Raw genomic sequence first — 24025 nt, 5'->3', positions numbered from 1 at the left:
AAAGTAAAGACAAGCATTGAGGATCTGAAGAAATCTAAGCCCTTATACACTACTGGTGGGAACGGAAAATGGTGTAGCCATTTTAGAAAATAGTTTGCATTTTCACAAAAGGTAAAACATGGAACGACCATATGACCCAGCAATTCTACTGCTGGGCATATACCCAGGAGAAATGTAGACGTATATCTACAGAAAAACCTATAAACAACTGTCCAAAGCAGTATTCATAATAAGCCAAGAAGTGGAAATAATCCAAATGTTCATCAATTGATGAATGGATAAATAAAATGTGGTTTATCCATAGAAAGGAATATTATTCAGCAATAAAAAGCAATAAAGTATGCTGATATATGCTATAACATGGGTGAATCTTGAAAACATTAGCCTAAATGAAAAAAATCCAGTCACAAAAGATTACATATTCTATTTATAATAAAGTTGAGAATAGGCCAATCTGTAAGACAGAAAACAGATTAGTGAGTATGGAGAATGCTTTTTTTATTTTTAATTAAAAATTTTTCAACTGGGGTAAAAAACAATCTAAAATTAACCATTGTAACCATTTTAAAGTTCAGTGGTATTATGTTCACACTGTTACAAAACACATTTTTAAGAACTTTTCATCCAGCAAAACTGAAACTAAATTACCCACTAAATGATAACTTCTTATTCACTCCTAACCCCAGCTCCTGGCAACCACTATTTTAAATTCTGTCTCTATAAACTTGACTACTTTAAGGACCTCAAATAAGTAGAACCATACAGTATTTGTCTTTTTGTGACAGCTTTATTAAATTTAGCACAATGTTGCAATATGTGATAGGATTTTCTTCCTTTTTAAGCCTATTGTTAAATATATGCCATATTTTGATTATCCACTCATCCACTGATAGACATTTGGGTTGCTTCCACCTATTGGCAATTGTGAATAATGCTACTATTAAGATGGGTGTACATTTATCTGTTTCAGATTTTCCTTTTTAGAAGTGGGATTGCTAGATCATAGGGGTTTTTAAGTGATAATAATGCTCTAAAATTTAATACTGTGGTGGTTGTACAGCCCTGTGAATACACTAAAAATTACTGAAGTACATTTTAAAAATGTGAATTACGTATGATAATGAATTACATTTCAACAGAGCTGTTTTTAAAAAATACAATTATTAAAGGTTTAATCAAGCCAAGTGCAGTGGCACACACCTGGAATCCCAGTGGCTCAGGAGGCTGAGGCAGGAGGATCTGAAGTTCAAGACCAGCCTCAGCAACTTAGCCAGACCCTAAGCAACTTAACAAGATCCTGTCTCAAAATAAAAAACAAAAAGGGTTGGTTGAGGGTTGAGTGTCCCTGGGTTAAATCCCCAGTATTCTAAAAAGAAAGGAAAAAAAAAAAAAAAAGGGCTGAATTAAGTATATAATTACTTCAAGGATTTTGACTGAACTGGATAATTAATCTGGTTAAAAAACCAGTCAGTCTTGTCACTCAGGTAATTTTGACTCTTATTTTCAATGGACTGGATAGAAAATTGGGCATTTTTGGAGATAATTAGAATTTCTTCAGCATTATACAATAGAGAAAGCTGGAAAAAGAAACTTTTTATTAAGATTATTAAACATTCTCATATTTTGTATCAAGAAATAGTATGAAAAAATAACAAATTCATAACTATGGCAATTTTTATTTTGTTTGCCTAGGTATATCATTTACCAGATATTTAAAGATAGAAAAATAAGGCAGGATTGAACTTAGTTTATTTGACTTTTTTTGCAATACAAAATATAACTAAAAAAAACCCTATATCCAATGTCACTGAATGGGGAAAGAGGCAATAATTTAAAACAAAAACCAGGATAGAGAATATTCTGAGAAGAAAATGTGCATAAAATTCAGATTATTCTCATTTCTAATTGCTGTATACAATTAGAAAAGCTAATGGCTATATAGATGCTCAGAAACCCATTTCATTCTTTTCTGCCTCATTCAGACATTTTCAATAGTGTCAAGACTCAAAGACACATTTTTGGAAACATCATAAATAAGATAATCTCAAAAGATTTCTCACAAACTCTTCTGATCAGAGCAGAGCAAATGAAGAGACCTTCCTTGTCTGATCATTTTTTAAAATTACAGTTTCCCTATGGCTCACACCAAAGAAGAGACAAATTTGGAAGTCAACTTTCAACCCTGGTCCCAAGGCAGAGATCTAATTGCAGAGATAGATATAATGTAGAATAGTATTTCTTTCCAAATAACACATCTGACACAATTTAACAGTTTTTCCAAAGCAATTTCTCAGGGTTAATTTTAAATGAAGATTGAAATACTACCAGTTGATTCAGCTGATTTCAGATTCATATTATAGATTTTTCAAAGTCCGTTTGTGTGCAGAAGCAAAATTATGAATGGCATTTCGAAGAGTTGCGTTTCCCTCGGAGATATCAGAGGAACTGATGACTGAATGCAGTGCCCGATGATATGCTACAATAAAGTTGTGCACAGTAGTGAATAAAATCATAATTTAAGCAACTATCCCGCCCTCTTTCCTATTAGTACTGCTTCTCTACCCACTGAATAAATATTAATATACATATTAAGAAAATATTTAAATATTTTGAGTACTTAATACATGGTGAGAACAGAAAATAGAGCAGATGAACACAAAAATAATTAAATAGCAGTGTAATACTTCTAAATTGGAGGAATACACAAAATGTCATCACGAATGAAAGTAGAAATAAAAGAAAAACTTTCTAGGGAGGATTCAAAGATTTCCAGAAGTGGTACCACTTAAGATGGGTCTTGAAGGATCAACAGGAATAAAGAATAGAAGGCATTATTGGTAGAGAACTGAGTGTATGCAGTATAAAAGGTATAAAAATATAGGATATTGGAAATAGCAAATAAGAGTGTGGCCTGAGGCCAGAAAGAAAAATATGCAAGATATGCCATGCATTTTGTATTGTCATGGGAGCCCTAGAGGTTTCGGAACAGGGAATGCATTATCAGATCTGTGTTTTTAAAAATATCACTGACCAGATTGATAAGAAATTCTTATCACATATGAGATGCACTAGGATTATAAATACTAGCAGTATTTTTAGTGCATATGTGAGACCTACATAATCTCTACACTATGTAAATCAATATATTTAAGGATGGACAAGACACAGAAACACTAGTGTTATAGGAAGGACGCTATTTTATCTAACTGGCACTCTTGTTAGAGTTCACCATTTTCTGAAATTCAACAGGACAGAGTCCTAATTTAGCCATAAAACACAAACTCTAATAGTTTTCAGTTAAAGAAGGACCTGGAACTCATGTTCCCTTACAGTGGAATGAACTGGAAATATTTCCCCACCATAACTGAGAAAAAAGAAGATAATAAACTTCACAGAGAAATAAAACTCACTATAATTATTTTCATCACCTCATAAAGTTGTTCTGTAAAGGTGTTATAATGCTCTCAATAAACACTAAATTACCGCTATCATTACTTTTATTGCTCTTTTTCTTTAAATCACTACTAGGCCCAAACTATTCCTTCAAGAAACTTACCTCTGTGGTTTTTATAGAAAATACAATTGTTGGCACAGGTGTCAGGGTGAGCATCCCAAAAATCAGGACCACAACAGCATAGAGGAGGTAAAGTAATATTATACAGCTGCATTTTCTCCTGGACCTGGGCGCGTAATGCTTCTACGTATCTATAAAACATAGTATTATTACGCAAGGTGAACTGAGAAAAAAGTAAGCATAAATCCTGATTTTACAACCAGCTTTAAATGTTAAAATTATTTCATATCTCTATACCTTGATTCTTCCTCTTTGTACTGGGAAACAGCACTAAGAAAACTGTGCTGCATCCCCAAGGGGTATTAGCCAATTAAGATATTTGGTGAAGTTATGTACCCTAAATAGGGACAAGTATGAAAAACACAGTCAGTTCTCTTGAATGAAAATGAGAACTTCATACAAGTTTCCTCTAGAATCAGAATTTCACATAGAACTTTTCCAATTACCTTATGTGTTCTTTTTCTCTCTGTTGTTGCAGTTTTTCTCTAGCTTCTTTCTGTTCTTCAAGTTGTAACTGGGCTAACATACCAGGCATTTTTTCCCCTGAATATGGTTCTTCATTGAAGTTCATTTTTAGGATCTTCTGCTCTTCAGCATAACGTTGTTGCTCTTTCTTTTTCTTAATTCTGAGAATAAAAATCATAACATGATTCAGAATTTCATAAATTTGTTATTAAAAATTAGCTTCCACATCCAAACAACTCAAGAAACTCCCAGAAACGAAAGTCAGGAAATCAGTTTAATAATCAGTATCTTCAAAAGATACTGATTTATCCTACAGTCATCTGTATACACAGCTTTTCAAAGGGAAATGGAAAGTGGCTATTATTAAAAGATTTTCTGTAAAAATTCTAGCATAAGAGCCCTCTCAAGTTAAAACTATAAGGAGACAGGACTAGGTTTGCCCTCCCACCTTAAATGACCAAAGAAACTTAAAAAGAAAAAAGTAAACAAACAAACAAAAGAGAACCTGAAAGTAGAAGAGTGACTATTAGGAACTGAGATGCAGGGAAGGTAGAGAGAGGAGAGTGAGAAAGGGCAGAAGGAACGTTGGACATGATCAATGCATGACATACACATGTATGGAAATGTGAAACCCATTAATTTGTACAATTAATACATGTTAATAAAAAATCAATACTGCATTGAGTTGTGGAAATTAAATGACATGATGTTTTTAAAAGTCTTTTTGAAGTTGAAAGCTCTGTAAGAACGGTCCATGAGAATGTTGCTATAGTATAGTGCAACTATGAAAATTCTGTTTCAGAAATGGCGGGGGGAGGGGGCCACAGGGAACCAGACAAATATAAGAAACAATGGATTATAAGATACTAGGCATCCTCCAACTAAAAGTAATAGTCCCTGACAAATGGGAGACAAACAAAGAGCCCTAAAACTGCCAGACAGTTCTGCCTTGGAAGTTTCCAGACAGTGATACTGGACAGGAGAATTCAAATGCAGCCTAGTAAATTCCCTGAGTTAAGGAGAGGGAGCTCAGAGGGCAGACTGAGAAAGACAACTAGGGCTTATAGGACAGAATACCAGGGGGGACAGAGCTGCTGAGAGAAATCCAGAGTAGTCTCCTACTATACAGCAGAGTACTAGCTAGTGCACGTATATGAGGAAATGACCTGAGGCTAGGCAAAGAACCATCCAAAATAATAATAAGAGAAGAATAGTGCCTAGGGTTTGCACAATGCACAGAATCATGCCTGTTCCCACCAGTCAGACTTGAAAAACTCATAATTCAGGAAGATCTCAACTGTAATAATATTTAGTCCTAGATTGAGTATTGCTTTAGACCCATGTAACAAATTGTAAGTGAGTTTCCAAAGTGGTGTAACATCTCAAAACAAATCTCAAGAAAATTTATAGGAACAGTGCTATTGTCTGGATCTAGAATGTTCCTCATAGACCCAATGTATTAAGGTTTGATTCCCAGCTTGGTGCTATTGGAAGGTGACAGATGCTTGAGGAGATGAGGTCTAATAGGAGGTCCTTTTGGGGCAAGCCCTGAAGGGAACTGTGAGACCCTTAACCCCTTCCTCATTTTTTCTTTTTACTCTCTGGCCATGAGGTAAGCAGTTTCACTCCACCATATGCTTTCTGCCATAATGTGGTGCTTTACACAGGCCCAAAGCAACAGGGCCAACCAATCATGTTCTAGAGTCTCTGAAACCATAAGCCAAAATAAACCTTTTCTCTTTGTAAGTAAATTATCTCAGTTATTTTATACAGCAACAGAAAGTTGACTAACACATCTAGTGGGCAACAAGGTAAAATTCACTATGTCATATATTATATCCAATTAGGCATGCAAAAAGGAAGGAAAACACAACTCATAATAAGAAAAATGATCAATCCATGAAAAGATGCTCACTATCACTAATTATCAAGGAAATGCAAACCAAAGCCATAATGAAATGATCACTACCTACCCATCAGCATGGCTACTATCAAAACAAATAGCTAGGTATGGTGGCACACACCTATAATCCCAGTTATGCAGGAGGCTGGGGCAGGAAAACTTCAAGTTCAAGGCCAACCAGGACAACATAGTAAGAACCTGTCTAAAAAGATAAAAAGAGCTGGATGTGCTCTAATATGTAGAGCACACCTGGGGGTTTGATCTAGCATGCGCGCGCGCACACACACACACACACACACACACACACACACACACAAACACACACACATATTAAAAAAAAAGGAAAGAAAAAGAAAAGAAACAAAAATGAGGATATGAGAGATTGGAACCCTTGTGCACTGCTGGGATTATAAAGTAGTGTAAAAATAACCATATGATTCAGTAATCTCACTTTTGTGTACATACCCAAAAGAATTAAAAAATTAAAAGGAGGGTCTCAAAAACATACTTGTACTTTCATTTCCAGAGAAGCATTAATTTATATTAACTAAGAGGTAGACAAACCCAATGTCTGTTGATAGATCAATGGATAAACAAATTGTGATATACAGATATAATGGAATATTATTCAGCCTTTAAAAAAAGATGCAAATCTTATCACATGCAACAACATGGATGAGCTTTAAGGACAACATGCTAAGTGAAACAAGACAGTCACAAAAAGACAAATACTGCATGAGGCCATTTATAGGAAGGTCTAAAGCTGTCAAATAATTCATAGAGACACAAAATAGAATGGTGGTTACTAGTGGCTGAGGAAAAGGAAAAAAGAGAAGTTGTTTAAAGGGAACAGATTTAAACTATGCAGGATGTGAAGATCTGTTTCACAACAGTTTAAGTATACTTCACATTCCTGAACTATATGGTTAAAAATGGTTAAGGTAAATTTTCTGTTTTTAACCATAATTTAAAAAAATGTGTCACATAAATAAATGAATGAGTAAAGTTTTAAAAGATGAAATAAGCTGTTTTCAAACATAAAATTTGAAATAAATTTCATCTCCAGTAGACCCACAACTATAAGAAATATTAAAAGATATCCTTCAGGACGAAGAAAATGATACTCTTGGTTTATGTATTTATGCTATTTCTCATTATTTAAATCTTCTTAATAATTTGTGTAAGCCAAAATAATAACAATTCGTTATACATGTAAAAAGTCAAATGCGTGACAATAAGAATATAAAGGATAGAATGGGAAAAATGGAAATATATTATTGTAAAAGTTTTATACTATACAAGAATTGTTACAAATATCATTTGAAGGCAGACAGTGAAAATCCGGTGATGTATAGCATAAACTCTAGAATATTCAACAAAATAACAAAACAAAGAGTTACAATCTCCACTAGAGGAGATCAAAGAGTTACAACAACAAAGGAGATTAAATGAAATCATAAAAATTGAAAAGCAATTCAAAAAAAGGCAGAAAAAGAAAATAAATAGGTAAAACAACAGAAAACTAAATAGCAAGATGATATACTTATATCTAACCCCATCAATGACCATATTAAATGTAAAATGGTCTGAACACCTCATTTAAAAAGCAGAGATTGTCACATATGGCAAAAAGACCTGACTACATGTTACAGACAAAAAATGTGTTTTAAATATAAAGGTACAAATAGCTTAAAATTGTAGAAGAAAAGATATATTATGCCACACTAATTAAAAAGCTAGTATCACACACATACCAGACATATACATACACATCAGACATGTGTATATATATGTGTGTGTATATATCTATATATATATACACACACACATTATGCATATATATGTATATAAATATGTACATATGTATGTATATATACCAGAAATGTAGATTTCAGACCAGAGACAACTATCAAGGGTAAAGAAGATTAAATATTGAAAAAAGAGACATAACAGCCCCAAACATTTATATACCTGACAACAGAGCTTCAAAATAAAGGAAAGACTGATAGAACTATAAGGAGATACAAACAAATTCAGTTACAGGCATAATTTTCAATACCATTCTCTAAATTACTAATAGAGTAAGTAGGCAGAAAATGATAAGGCTATAGTAAAGATGACCAATATTAATAATGGACATTTATTAAATGCTACATATAAATGTAGAGCAGAATACACATTATTATATTGTAAGGCTCTTGAACTTGGAACATTTACCAAGATGGACAACATTCTGGGTCATTAAAAAAAAAATCAATAAATTTAAAAGAATTCAACTCATAGCATAATATTCTCTGACCACAATGAAATTAAATAAGAAATCAGTAACAAGCAGATTCTTGGAAAATCTCAATGTTTAAAATTAAATAAAAACTCCCATGTGTTTAGAACCTAACAACATACTCTAAATAACCCATGATCAAAGAAGAAACAAAAAGCAGAAATTAGAAGAAATTTTGAACTACATGAAAATGAATTTATTAGATGCTGCCTAAGAATATTTAGTAGAAAATTTATAGTACTAAATGCTTGTTAAAAATAAATAAAAGAAGGGTCTCAAATCAAAGATTTTAGCTTCTACCTTAAGAAATTTTAAAAAAGAAGAAATCAAGCCCAAAGTAAACAGAAGTAAGAGATTTGAAACAGTGAAGCAGGAAACAGAAAAATGGTAGAAAAATTTAATGAACCCCCAAAAACTAGTAAGATTAATAAAGTTGATAAAATCTTGAGCCAGGTGGATTACGGGAGAAGACAAATTATTAATATCAAAAATAAAAGGTGATATTACTACAAATTCTATGGATATTAAAATAAGACTAAGGATAATTTTATAATAATAAACTTGTCATCTTAAATGAAATGACAAATTATTTAAAAGACACAAAATACTTAAAAAGCTCTCTCAAGAAAAAAACTAGATAAGACAAATAGCCCTATATTAGTGACTACTGAAACTATAGTTAAGAATTTTTCCAGACAATAAGAAAAGTCCAGAACCAGATGGATTTACTGGCAAATTCTACCAACTAAGCAAAAATAATACCAATTGTACATAAACACTTCTAATAAAATTGAAGAGAATAATTCCCAATTCATTCTATGAGGTCAGCATTACCCTGAGGTCACAGTCTGACAAAGATATTGGACAAAGAAAGTACCAACTAGTATCTCTCAAAACATAGATGTAAAAATTCTATGTGCATATATGACTACGTGACTGGTATGATTCTACATCTTGTACAACCAGAAGAATAAGAAGTTACACTCCACGTATGTATGATGTGTCAAAATACAGTCTGCTGTCATGTATAACTAATTAGAATTAAAAAATTTTAAAAAGGCCAAGAAAATTCTAAACAAAATTTTGTCAAATAAAATCAAACAACATTTTAAAAGAATGATATATTATTACGAAGTAGAGTGGACTCCAAGAACAGAATTGGTTTCACATTCAAAAGTCAAGCAATGTATTTCACCATATTAACAAACTAAAAAAAGAAGAACTATGAATACCTCAACAGAAAATTTTTTTTACAAAACCCAACAACCTTACTTCTTTTTTTTTTTTTTTTTTTGGTACGAAGAATTGAACCCAGGGGCATTTTACCACTAAGCTACATCCCCAACACTTTTTATTTTTTATTTTGAGAGAGGATATTGCTAAGTTGCTTAGAGCCTCACTAAATTGCTGAGGCTGGTCTCAATCTTGCTATCCTTCTGCCTCAGTCTCCCGAGTCGCTAGAATTACAAGTATGGACTAATATGCCATTTCCAACACCCATTTCTTTAAAAAAAAACAAAAACAAAGTAGGAAGAAAGGGGAACTTCCTTAGCTTTATAAAGAGCACTTATTAAAAAACCCACAGTTAATGCCATACTTAATGATGAAAGACTAAATGCTTCCTCTCCAAAATCAGGGACTCTCTAATTTCATTATTTTTGTTCAACATTATACTGGAAGTTCTAGCCAGTGCAATCTGATAAGAAAAAGAAATAAAATACATCCAATTTAAAGACAGAGGTAAAAGAGTCTTTATTTAAAGTTGGTAACTATATAAAATCCAGAGGAATTTATAAGTAAGTTTAATAAGGTCACGGGGCACAAGATTGATATCCAAAAATCAATTGTGCATTTCCACATACTACCAACTATCATAAAGTGAAATTTAAAAACAGTACCATTTACAATAGATCAAAAATATGAAATACTTAGGGATAGATCTGACAAAAGATATGAAATTACCTATACACAGAAAACTATAAAATATTGCTGAGGAAAACTAAAGAGTTATATAAATGGAGAGATGTACCTAATCATGGGGTGGAAGACTCAATATTGTTATGATATCAATAATAAAATTTCCCCTCTAGATTGAACATAATCCCAATTAAAAGTCAAGAGGTCTTTCTTGTGGAAATTGAAACACTGATTTTTAAAATTCACATAGAAATGCAAAGGGCTTAGAATAACCAAGATAACTGTAAAGAAAAAACTGAAAATCTAATACTGATTTCAAACTTTATTATAGAGCTGCACTAATTGGAATTGCATGGTATTAATGTAAAGAGAGACAAACAGATTGATGGAATAGAAAAGAAAGTCAGAAATAACCCCCCTATACACATACAGACAATTAATTTTCAAACACCTTTACTGGGTTATAATTTACATACTATTAATTTCATCACCATTATGATGTAATTAGAGAACATTTTCATCATTCCAAAAGGAAATCTTGTACCAATGAGTAATCACTCTCTCCACTTCTTTTCCCACAAACCTAAGCAACCCCTAACCTATATATAGATCTGCCTTCACTAGACAACCAATATGTGGTTATTCTTTTGTGACTGGCTTCTTTCACCTGGCATAATGTTCTCAAAGTCTATCCATGTTATAGTAGTACTTCTTTTTTATTGCTGATAGTCCACTGCATGACTGTGCTACATGTTATTTTTTCTATTCATCAGTTTTCAGACATTGTGGATACTAGTTTTCAATGTGCCTGTGCTATTGAAATTTCCCACTAGGGATATATGAGGATTACAATTTTTTCTCATCCTGACCAATGTTTGAACAATCAATTTTTGACAAACACACAAAAGTAATGCAGTAGGAAAAAAATACAGTCTTTCGACATACAAAAATAACCCTTATACCATGTATGAAAATTAACTCAAACTGGATTACAGACCTAAATATAAAACTTTAAGGATAATCTTTCTAGAAGAAAACAGAATAAAATCTTTGTGACCTTGGATTAGGCAAAGATTTGTTAAATATAACACAGACACAAGATCTATAAAAGAACAAACTAAAAAACAGGAATCATCAAAATTAAAACTTCTACTCTTTAAAAGACAATGTTAAGAGTTGGGGATATAGCTTAGTTCGTAGAGTACGTGCCTGTCAAGCACAAGGCCCTGGGTTCAATTCCCAGCACCAGGAAAAAAAAAAAAAAAAAAGACAATGTTAAGATGAAGAAATAAGCCACAGACTGGGAGATCTTCACAAAGCATGTATTTGATAAAGGCTTTGAATCCATATTAAATTAAAGAACTCCTGAACCCCAACAGTAAGATAACAATCCAATTTAAAATTTGGGTTTAAACAGATCACCAAAAATAACAGAGATGGCAAATAAATACATGAAAAGAAGTTTAACAACATTCATCACTTGAGAAATGCAAACTAAAACTACAACGAGATATCACTGCATAACCACCTATTCAAATAGCTAAAATGAAAATGACTGACCATGACAAGAGTTGGTGAGAATGTGAAGAAACTTGAGCCCTCATACACTGCTGGTAGTAATATAAAATGGTGAAAGTACTTTGAGCCCTCATACACTGCTGGTAGTAATATAAAATGGTGAAAGTACTTTGAAAAACAATGTGACAACTTCTTTTAAAACAAATACACACCTACCATAAGATCCAGCCATTCTATTCCTAGGAATTTACCCATGAAAAAAGGTATTAGATCCATATTAAGACTTGTACACAAATTTCACTGGAGCTTTATTTATAGTAAAAAAAAAACAGAAACAAATGAGAAGTGGAGCAATCTACAAATGAATAAACAAATTGTGGGTATATCCATACAAAAGAATACTCTTCAGCAACAATGAATGAAGTCTTGAAGGACAGAACAAAGACAAATCTCAAGTAAAATGAGTGGGCACAAGCAAGCATACTGTATATACACACTGACAGGCACATCTTGTTTTATTGTGCTTCCCAGCTATCCTATTTTTTTAAAATTGAAGGTTTGTGACTGCCCTGCATCAAGCCAGTCTATCAGTATCATTTTCCATCAGTATGTGATTATTTTGTGTGTTACATTTTGGTAATTCTTGCAATATTTCAAACTTTCTTATTATTACTGTATCTATTATGGTGATCTGTGGTCAATGATCTCTGTTGTTACTACTGTAACTGTTTTGGGGTGTTATGAACTATACCCATATAAGACAGTGAATTTAATTGATAAATAGGTGTTCTAATTGCTCCACCAACTGGCTATTCCTATTTCTCCTCCTCTCCTTAGGCCTCTGAGATGTAACAATAAGGAAATTAGGCTAGCTAAAAGCCCTACTATAACCTCTAAGTGTTCAAGTGAAAAGAAAATTCAAACATCTCATTTTAATCAAGAGCTAAAGATGAATTCCAGTGGCTTGAGAGGCTGAGGCAGGAGGATTCAAGTTCAAAGTTAGCCTCAGCAACGTAGCAAAGCCCTAAGCAAACTAGCAAGACCCTGTCTCAAAAAAAAATAAAAATAAAAAAGGGCTGCTATGTGGTCAGTGGTTATGCATCCCTGGTCCTTCCCACTCCCAAAAAGGGGTAGGGAGGGAGGAAGAGATAGATAGATAGATAGATAGATAGATAGAGAGAGAGAGAGAGAGAGAGAGAGAGAGAGAGAGAGAGAGAGAGAGCGCGTGTGCGCGAGAGCGCTAGAAATGATTAAATTTGGTGAGGAAGGCATGTCAAAAGCTGAGGCAGGTTAAAGATAGACCTTCTATGCCAAACAGCCAAGTTGTGAATGCAAAGTTCTTGAAAAAAATTAAAAGTGCTACCCCAGTGAACACATGAATGATAAGAAAGTGTAACAGCCTTATTGTTAATATGGAGAAGTTTGAGTTGTCTTCTATACATCAAACTAGTGGTAAAGTTCCAATTAGACCAAAGTCTAATTCAGGAAGCTGCAGAAGAAAGTCTGAGGCTAGTGCAGGCTGGTTTAAGAGGTTTAAGAAGCCATCTCTCTAACATAAGTACAATGTGAAGTAGCAGGTGCTGATGTAGTAAATTACCCAGAAGATACCTTAATTGACGATGATGGCTACACTAAACAAATTTTCAATGTAGAGAAAACTGCCTTTATTGTAAGAAGATGCCTTCTAAGACTTTCATTGCTAAAGCAAAGTCAATACCTGGTTTCAAAGCTTCAAAAGACGGACTGTCTATCTTGTTAATGGCTAATGCAGCTGGTGACTTATGCTGAAGCCAATGCTCACCTACCATTCCAAAAATCCTGGGGCCCTTAAGAACATACCAAGTCTACTCTTCCTGTGTTCGATAAATGGAACAAAACCTGGATGATGGCATGTCTGTCCACAATATGGTTTACTGAATAATTTAAGCCCACTGTTGAAACTACTGATCAGAGAAAAAGATTTCTTTCAAAATATTACTGCTAATTGACAATGCACTTGGTCACCCAAGAACTCTGATGGAGATGAACAATAAGATTAATGCTATTTTAATGCCTACAACATCCAGTCTACAACACAGGAAATAATTTCAACTTTATGTCTTATGATTTGCAAAATACATTTTTTAGGACTATGGTTGCCATATATACTGATTCCTCCAATGCACTGGGGCAAAGTAAATTGCAAACCTTCTTAGATGCCACTAAGAGAATTTATGATTCATAAGAGAAGGTCAAAATATCAACATTAAGAGGAACTTGAAAGAAGTTGATCACAATTCTTGTGGTTGATTTTTAGGGATTCAAGACTTCACGGAGGAAGTAACTGCAGATATGATAGAAATAGCAAGAGGACTAGAATTCAAAATGAAGCCTTGAAGATATGACTGAATTGCTGCAATCTCATGATAAACCTTTAACAGATGGAGTTGCTTCTCATGGATGAGCAGAGACAATTTTTTTTTTTAAACTGGAATCACTCTTGTTGAAGATGTTAACTGTTGAAAAGACAACAAAGATTTAGAACATTACACAAATTTAGTTGATAAAGCAGCATCAAGGTTTAGGAGGATGGACTGCAATTTTGAAAAAAGTTCTATCATGGGGATAAAATGCTATCAAATAGCATCACATTGCTACAGGGAAATCTTTCGTGAAAGGAAAAGTCAATGGACATGGCCAATTCCATTATGGTCTTATTTTAAGAAATTGCTACAGCCACCCCAATCTTTAACAACTACAACTCTGATCAGTCAGCAATAATCAATACTGAGGCAAGACACTTCACCAACAAAATGATTATGACTTGCTGAAGGCTCAGATGAACAACAGCATTTAGCAACAAAGAATTTTTAATTAAAGTATATACATTTTATAGACATAATGCTACTGTACACCTAATAGACTGCATCATTGAATAAACATAGTTTTTATGTGTACTTGGAAATAAAAAAAATTCATGGGACTCTTCTACTGTGTCATTCGTTTTATTGCAGTAGTTTGAAACTGAACTCATAATATCGCTGAGGTATTTCTATATTTAACTCTAAAAAAAAAAATCTATAGTGACAGAAAGTTGAACATTGTTGCCTACAGAAGACTTAATAGAGGAGGCAGGAAGGAGGGGCTACCAGAGGCATGAGAAAACTTTTGGGGGTGATAGTTATGTTTACTATCTTGACTTTGATGGTGGTTTCATATGTGTATACATATGTCAAAACTTATTACATTTTGTGCTTTAAATATATATAGTTTTTGTATATCTATTCATTATACCCATTAAAAATTCCCACTTATGAGTAGATATTAAATGAGTAACTCAGTGAGAAAATCATGAAAAAGTATAAGAGAAGAGCTTTTGTGAAGAAATTTGACTTGCGCAAGATGAAGCTCAGTGGTAGAGTGTATGCTGTAGTAGAGAGGCTGTAGCAATTTCTTAAAATAAGACAATAATGAAATTTGCCACATCAGTTGGCTCTTTCTTTCACAAAAGATTTCCCTGTGAATGATGTGATGCTGTTTGAGAGCATCTACAAAGCCCAGGATTCGATTCCTAGCACCAAAAAGTAATGGAACTGATTAAAGGATTAGAACTTAAACACATGTTGACAAGACCAAGTGGTAAAAATTACTTTGAGGGCTGGGGATATAGCTCAGTTGGTAGAGGGCTTGCCTTGCAAGCACTAAGGCCCTGGGTTCGATCCCCAGCACTGTAAAAAAAAGAAAAAAAAAATTACTTTGAAACAAATGAGCCACTGTTTCCTAAACAATACTATGAGACCAACTCTTATTCATACCTGTTCAGTGAAGCATGGACTACTGAAAATTCTAGGTTTTCATCCCTTTGTGGTAGGTTATGAACTCCAGGAAAATCAGTCTTCCATTTTGTTAAATTAACAAGGTATAAGTTAAAAATTTGGAAGACATGCTACAAAGGCTGAAAGATCCGGTAAGTTATGACAGTTGTGGAACCAAATTTGTCCATATTCCAATAGCTAACCACTGGCCTTCTCCAGGAAAGACAAGACCACTTTACATAAGGATTTTGTTATAACTGCCCTCCCACACTTGCTAGTATTTCCTAAGTTACAATTATAAATCTAAATTGAGTATTTCTCAAAGAGTATAGAACACAAAAATAGTTTTTATGGCATAATTTAAACTCAAATGCAACATAAAATTTTAATAGGGTAGAGGTAAGAAATCTCATTACTATGACCTGGACAGAGAGATTTTTATACTGTGAGGATCAAGATTTAAAGATATATAAGGTAGTTTACTAGGAATGTGAGAAAGGTAATGTGGAAAGAGGCCAAAACAGGCAGATATGTTTTACAATTGATTTTAGAATATATGTTGTTTTGCTCTCTTAAAATAAGCTAGAGAATAAAAGGAAAAGTTTAAAAGATTACAGAATTTTAAAGCTGAGACAAAGATCATAGTTATTCTTTTGCTAGAAATCTACAAACACAGAGATCTTATTCCAAGGAACCAGTAAAGAAAAATATTTTGAGGACATTCGTATTTGTTAAGTTCAGTAACTGATGACGTTGTGAAAAAGGCAAATGGAATGAACCAAATTTAAATTTTCAATGATGAAATATAAATGGAACCAAGTGGATGACAACAGAAAAGATGAATTATCAAATTCAAAATATGTGTTAATTTGGATACTACAAGCAGTAGCATAAACAATTTCATATGAAGTTCTTACTTACCAGAATAATTCTCTATACCAATTACTCTCTACATCAGTAAACTAAAAGCATTGTTTTTCAAGTGTCAACACCTTAAGTCTTGGTACCAGGACAGTTAGTTACTAAAAATGATGAAATCAGTCCCTCCCTCTCCTCATAGTTAATTATTATTCTTATAGTCATTACATCATGAGTGAGTTATCTAGACTTTCTGACTTTAGTTTCACACTTCCTTACCCACTCCAAAATGGCTATAAGATCCATCATTTCACCAAACCAGTTCTAAGGTCACTGGTACTCTACAAGTCATTTAATCCATTCATTATTTACATTCTCAACAGGGGCAACAATATTCCCAAGGGGCCAAACAAAATTCTTAGATATGACAATAGCTTGTGGCCCTCCAAAAAGCCAATGTACATAACCAGAAATGCATTATATCTGTGTATTAAAATTTTAGGGGGAGCCACATGGAAAAAAAGTCTTTAAAAAGCTCTGTAAAGGAATCATAATGAAGGTTGAGAAACACTAAGAGTATTTTCTGTCTTCATTTTACTTGCCCTCTTAGAAATATTTAATGTTGTTAACTACACCTTCCTTCCTGAAACTTTTCTCTTCCTCATCCTCTGTGACACAATATGTTCCCCTAGATTTCCTCTTACACCTCTGGATCATCCTTCTCTGTCTCCTTTATAAGCCCATCTACTTAAAGCTCAATTGTAGGCATTCTCCTCTCCTTACCTATATGTTCGCCCCAGGTGATTTAATATATGTCTTCTGTTCCAGTTCCAACCATAATGCCTGTAACTCACAGCTACACTCCGACCCAGATCATTCCCCTGAGAGTCAAACCTACTTACTTACCTGCCAATTTGACATCCCTACTAATGTCTCATACAAATTTGGGGCGGGGGGGGGGGGTGGGATTCACAGCTTTGGTTAGATTCTCAAGTTGTTCTTAACAACTGTCTTATGGTGGTTTCAGAAGGGACAATAAAACCCAAAATGACAGTGCTAACTAAAGGTTGATATAAATAATTACTTAAAAAAAAAAGTGTATATTCTTCTCTATGTAAATATACCTTCTACTGATATACAATAGAAACCAGACTAGGTCAGAAATTAACATGTCAATACATTGGTAATGACATGAGTACTATTCTAACTTCTCTGGTTATGCTAAAAGGTATTTTGAAACCAGCATCATATTTTTCAATAAAAGAGAGGAAAGAATGAAGAGACTGCAAATTGGTTTATAAAACTTAGTATTCTGGATATTCACACAACTAAACAATGGACATGAATATTTGCATTTTCAAAGAGAATCCTGTAAGCAAAATGATATCAGTGGAAAACTGTATATAAAAATATATTTCTATAATTTCAACAACTTATAAACTCTTCTTGTTTTTCAGTCTTCTTCCATATAAAGCCATACCACTAACCCTTTCCAAATTTAAATAAAATGGAGACTAGAACCAAAGGTGGGGGCTATCTTTTGACTCCATGGATTCTTTTCTTTGTGAACAATATGAAACCAGTTCATTTACATTACTAGTGAAAGAGGTGCTCTATCAGAAAAACAATTGCTAAAGGAGGCACAAGAAATCTGCCTCTTTGACACAACAGGATTAAAGTCTAATCTAGTATAGTTTAAATCTTTGCTGGCTGCTGTTGTTTCTGTTTCCTGATCCCTAATTCTAACAGTATTATTTCTTAGTGATTTCAGAAATCACTACTAAGAATAATTAAACATGTTCTATTGGACTCTACTTGGGTTTCCTTTAAGTACCTCAAACCCAATATGCTCCAATCTAAACTTACCCTCTTCACCTCTACCTCCTTCCTAGCAAATCTGTTTCATAACAGTACCCCATTTATCTGGTGGCAGGAGCCACAAATCTAGGGCTTATCCTTAAATTCCCCACAGACAAAATCCTATTAGCTCTCTCAAACAGTTCTCTTAAAACTGCTTCCCATTCTTTGTCTCTTTGGCCTTGACTTATGTGACAGGACACATTACAGATTTCAAAAATTAAGGTGGTAGAGTCAAATATGGGATTAAATCCCATTACCTAATTCCTCTAGGGCTCATTTGCCCATTTATAAAATAAAAAAGAACAATAAAATTTACCTTATAAGGTAACTGATGTTGAATGCCTCTGAAGTACTCAACATTATGCCTAGTACAATGTAAACTACTACCTTGCAGGATTGCTGCACTGAGTAAATGAGATGATAACTTGTGGAAAGCAGTGGACACACAGTAAGGATTTAATATATTTTTAAAAGAATTAATTTCATTCTCTTCTTCAAGTATATTACTTCAATAATCTCCTAACATTTAGTCACATCTATTCCCATAATGCCTCTAACTGGGCTCCTAACTTTTTCAGTATAAAGTCCAACTTCCTTCTTTATACACACTAATCTCTTTATGATCTTTTCTTTCCTTATTCTTAAGGCTCACTTCTTGCCTTTTCTTTAGTTCTAATCACATCAAGTTCAGAAGTGTCATTCTCTTACAAATCACTGCTTTTGGCAAGACTACTTCTTTTGCCTAGAATTTCTGTTCACTCTTTCCCCAATCCAATTCCTACTTTGTCTTATACTATTCTTATTAATACCACAAAACTCATTTCAAGAAGTATTGCCTTTCCTTCTACCACCCTGTACCTTCAAATCTGGTTTCTAACCACATTCTCTGTGCTCCCACATATTCTTATATTTTTTCCTTCTAATGAAAAGAGCAGCAATTAACATTTACTGAAAATATACTATGTGCCAGATAAGTTAAGCACATTTACATATTGTATTAACCACATTTACATATTACTTCTTTTAATCCTCACAGCAAATTTATGAGGTATGTAGCACTATTACCCTTATTTTACAAAGAGGAAACTGAGGATTGCAGAAGTAGCTTTCCCACAGTCACACAGCTGTCCGGTAGCAGAGCTAGGACTTTAATATAAGGTATTATAATGATCTATTTATTTATCTTCTTCTCCACTAGTCAGTCGAATCTATCTAGCAGGTTCCCTGAAGACTGGATCATGCCTTTTATTTCTTATACATACTAGATCTAGTATGTCTACCAAGTAGTAGAAACTCAACAGATTGCTACTAAATAAACTAGTGAAACCATATTGTTTAATTCCTGTAATAACTGAAAGAGGTAAAGCAATTTTCATTCCTGTTTACAAATATTTTTAAATGCAGGTAAAATAGGTTTTGTTTTCAAATTAAATCACATAACCTTCATACAAAGAAGGCATAAATGATTTCGTTTCTTCAAGAAGGAAAAGGTAAAAAGTATAATCTGCCAACTATCAAACACAATTTTAAGTCTTCTGATACCATCTGTAATAATCAGAGACCTTCATATTTTTTCTGAGGTCAAGAATATAAATCTATGAAGAAAAATATTATCCAGCAGGAAATGAGAATAAAATAAAAGCCTTAAGCAGAAAAGCTTTCAAAGATCAGTGGTAGTGCTAAAGAATCCCCCACTGACTATGCCATGTGGTAGTCATGTCATGAGAAGATTTAGATTAGACATAAAATACCCTCAGTAGGGGTGTATTAGCCTCAGTTAAATGAACTAAACTAAATTGCCATTCTGTCTTTAACCTGGTGAGCCTGTAAAATGCATAAGGGCATACAGAATTGAAAGAATTTTTAAAAATGCAGATCATATCAGAATTATGGCTAAAAGATTAGGTAAGAGTAGGATAAATCTGGCCTAGATATAAGAATGAACACCCTGAGAGACAACACCCATAGATTCTGAAATTGTTAAATGGAGAGATTATGTAACTACAGTTTGAAGACCATTAACAGTAGAAAAGGTTCTTGAAATATTTAAACAGAATTCTACTACAAGGCTACACTAGACAACTTTATTTCTTTCCCCAAGTCTCCCTATCCTAGTCAAAACACACACACACACACATTTTTTATTGTAGCACCTTTTGTCAGATAATTTTTAGACAATGGCATCATTACTTTTCAAAGGGGCGTACAGAAGACTATGAGAATAACAGCATATATAAAGTAAGTATTAAACACCCCACAGGTAAACCATTCTCACCGGTGAGTTGTCATATAAAAAATTTTCAGAGTCCTTGTACTCTATATTGGAAAATAAGCAGAATATTTATAAGGAGTGAACCCCTAAATACAGACATTATTCAGGCTTTCAAAGTCAAACAAACTAATGAAAAAGCTTGGAAAATAAGAAAGAAAAAACAGAAAAAAAAAAATTTTTTTTTTACTATCCAAAGGCAATACTCTAACAGGTCTAAATGATTTTTTTCAGTCAGTTTGTTTCTTTACTATTGTTGTTGCAAAAAGTTTTGTTTCCATTTGATCCAGGGACTGGGAGAAGTTCAGGGGTGATTAAGAGGCTTCTCAGGGCTAGAAGCAAAGGTTCAGACAGATGCTGCAGGACTGAAGCCTACAGCAGTACCAACAGCCACTGTGCTAATAATTTACTTAGGATTTTTTCATTTATGAGAGTAATTAGTCTGTAATATCGCTTTCTTCGGAGGTACTTATCAGGTTGATATTAAGGTTATGCTGGCCTCTTTATTTGAGAAATATTCTGTTTTCTATTCTTTGGAAGAGTTTAAAATTTGGTGTTATTTTTTCCCCTTATATATTTGAAAAAAAAACCTCAGTGAAGACATGAGCCTGGTTCTGAACCTGGAATTTTCTTTTTGAGAAGATTTTTAACAACTGATTTAATTTAAGTGATATGGGATTTCTCAATTTTGTAATTTTTTCATGTCCATCTTAATTTTCTTTTTAAAAAGGAGTTTGTTTAAACAAAATCATCAAAGTCCTTTAGTGCAAAGTGGTTTATAATGCCCTTGTACATTGATTTAATGTCTATAGGTTCTGTATTAATGGCTCCTTTTCCATTTGTCATATTAGTAAATTGTGTTTTCACTTTCTCTTTTTTTCACTGATTAGTAAAAGTAGCAAGTTCCTGATAAATTTGGGGAAAATAACTTTGGAATAAAATTTTAAAAGATAAAAATGAATTTAGAAAAAAATAATTTGGGGACTTGGTGATCTGTTGTATATATTTGTTTTCTATTTCATTGATTTCTACACTAATCCTTATGACTTTTTTTTCCTAATTTGATTTGTAATTTTTCTTAAAAAACTTCTTAAGAGGGAAGGATAAAACATTTATTTTTAGGCTTTTTTAATAACTCAATTAAAGCCCTATCATCCCCTCAAACTACATTAACTGCTTTTGACAAGTTTTTAAAAAAAATTTTTATTTGTTCTAATTGGTTATACATGACAGTAGAATGCATTTTCACACATGGAACACAAATGGAGCATAACTTCTTATTCCTCTGGTTTCTGAGAAGTTTTGATACATTTTATCTTCATTATTATTCTCTTCAAACTATTTCCTAATTTCCAATGTAATTTTACCTTTCACCCAGAATTCTTTAGAAATGTACTCCTTGATTTCTAGCTTAACGTCACTATAGTCAGAGGAAATACTCTGAAAAATAACCCAGAATATAGTCAATGTTGGAAAATGTTCCATCAGCATTTAAAAAGAATATATTCTGTCACTATTTACTGTTTTTACAAATAGATTTTCATTGTTCTTGAATAAGTATCTAGAAGTATGGTCAGTGGGTCATAGGGTAAGTCTATGCTTAACTGTATAAAGATATTAAACTGTTTTCCAAAGCAACTGTGCTCTTTTCTACTTACACTGATACAAAATGTACAGTTATTCCTTGAGCATATCTGGTACTGGGAAGTTTGTTGTCTCTTTTCCCCCTAAGTTATTCTGGTGAGTCTGAAGTGGTACCTCATTGCAAATATGCTGAGTTTATTTTAAAATCATTTTTTCAATTCCAGATTTCCTATATCACAGATTCCAATTCTCTTGTAAAATTCTCCATATTTATTTTTCCCATCTCTTCAATTTACTTGAGCATATTAATCAATTATTTTAAAGACCTCCTCTGTTAACCCCAATATCTGTGACCTATGAGTCTGCTTGTCTGTTTTTTCTCTTAGGTTTTGGACATTTGGTCCTATCCTTTCACATACTTAGAAAATCTTGACTGCAAACTGAATATTGCTTTAAAACAATTTAAACGTCCTAAATGATGTTATTTATGACCAGAGAGAGTTTTCCCTTTTCTCTACTAGGCAGAGTATAGGGTTCATCATCTCAATCTAGTTCAGAAGTCTGCAAAATCAAAACTGCTTTGCAGTTTAGGTAAGGGTTATTCTATAGTTAGTTGGCTTGTCTTCTTTATATGTGCTCTCTATAGCTTTCAAATGAAAACCTGTAATATCCATTTGCCCTTTGTCTCCCACCCACAACCCAGTGAGTCCTGAACTCCACATCTCCTCAGTACCACAGACTAACAAATATTCAGTTTTTTTGTTTTTTTTCCATACAGGGATTTTTACTTAGCCTTTCAGTTTTCAATTTTGGCAAATGTCTTGAGAAGAAAACTGATCAAGTGTTTGAGACCCCTTGAGTTTTTAATTTTGTTATGTCCATTCCTTAAGACCACCAAATGCTCTGCTTGTTTCTCTGAACTCCAGCAATGGCCCTGTGTCTGGCCCAAATTCACATTGAAACATACATTGAAAACTACTAAAGAAATCTTTAGTTCCAATTGTTCCCAGAACGCTAATTCTTTATCTCTAAATGTCTAAGAGTCATCCTTCCCTTAATATTCCACAGGCTCCTCAAATTCACAATCAAAAAAGTGAACTCACCAGCAATCTGTTCTTTGGGCATTCCCTAAGTTAATGGTATTGCCACGCATTCAGCTATCCAAGATAAAGTTAGAAACCACCTACTTTCTGAACACCAAACCTAACTGGTCATCAAGTTATATGAATCTACTTAAATATTATTAAACAAGTTATTCTCTGTTCCCAATACCTTCATCATCTCTCACTGCAATTACCATAATAACATCCTATCTGGACTCTAGTTTTCTGTCTTCTTCAGACTGTTTTAAAATCTGCTGCCAAGATCTTTGTAAGACACAAACCAAATCATAAGGCTTCTGCCTTAAAGTCTTTCAATAGTTTTGTTATTGTCCCTGTCATGCTTCACTTTCATCAAAGGTTAGCCAACTCAATTTTTTCACATTATTTCCCAAACATATCTCATATCTCATGCTTTCAAACTAAGTTCCTTAATCATCTGGCAAACTTTATCCTTTAAGAATAAGCTTGAATATGAACTCTTCTGTAAAGCCTTTTTGATCTCCCAAGATGCTCTTTTAGCATTACAATTTTTCTTTTTTTACCATTATCATTATTATTAATCTCTTTGTCTTCATATGTCTATTCTCCCTTGGTGCTCATCCTACTAATTATCACCCCCCTCCACTATTATGGTGTAATAGTACTTTTTATTGTGATTTTTATTAAATGCAGATACAATGCTAAGAACTTTACATATATTTGTCCACTTAATTCTACGAACACATTGAAAGATATTGTAATCCCCAAACTATTTATTTATTTACATTTATTTAGTTAAATATTATTTTTAAAAAATTTTTGTACTACTGGGGATTGAACCCAGGGGCACTCTACCATTGAGCTACATCCCTAGCCCTTTTTATTTTTTATTTGAGACAGGGAAGTGTTAAATTGCCCAG

General features: G+C 33.3%; 1 protein-coding gene across 4 annotated transcripts in view; it reads right to left on the bottom strand.

Annotated features, from left to right (window-relative positions):
- Positions 1-1656: 1656 nt before the first annotated feature.
- Positions 1657-24025, bottom strand: part of CCDC15 (coiled-coil domain containing 15) — a 73768-nt gene continuing 51399 nt past the window's right edge. Inside the window, exons 14-16 of one of the 4 annotated variants that reach the window (XM_079104332.1) lie at positions 4021-4200; positions 3557-3705; positions 1657-2476 (exon numbers count right to left, since the gene is read on the bottom strand). In XM_079104332.1, the coding sequence (XP_078960458.1) occupies positions 2355-2476; positions 3557-3705; positions 4021-4200 (451 nt within the window). In that variant the 3' untranslated portion in view covers positions 1657-2354. Of the gene's footprint in view, positions 2477-3556; positions 3706-4020; positions 4201-11874; positions 11911-24025 lie in introns of those variants that run through there. The other 3 variants (XR_013757774.1, XM_079104333.1, XR_013757773.1) reach the window with 3 other exon arrangements.

This window comes from Sciurus vulgaris (assembly GCF_902686455.1).
Source record: "Sciurus vulgaris genome assembly, chromosome: 11".
Lineage (NCBI taxonomy): Eukaryota > Metazoa > Chordata > Mammalia > Rodentia > Sciuridae > Sciurus > Sciurus vulgaris.
Note: the sequence above shows the minus strand (reverse complement) of the source record. Positions and strands in the feature narration are given on the sequence as shown.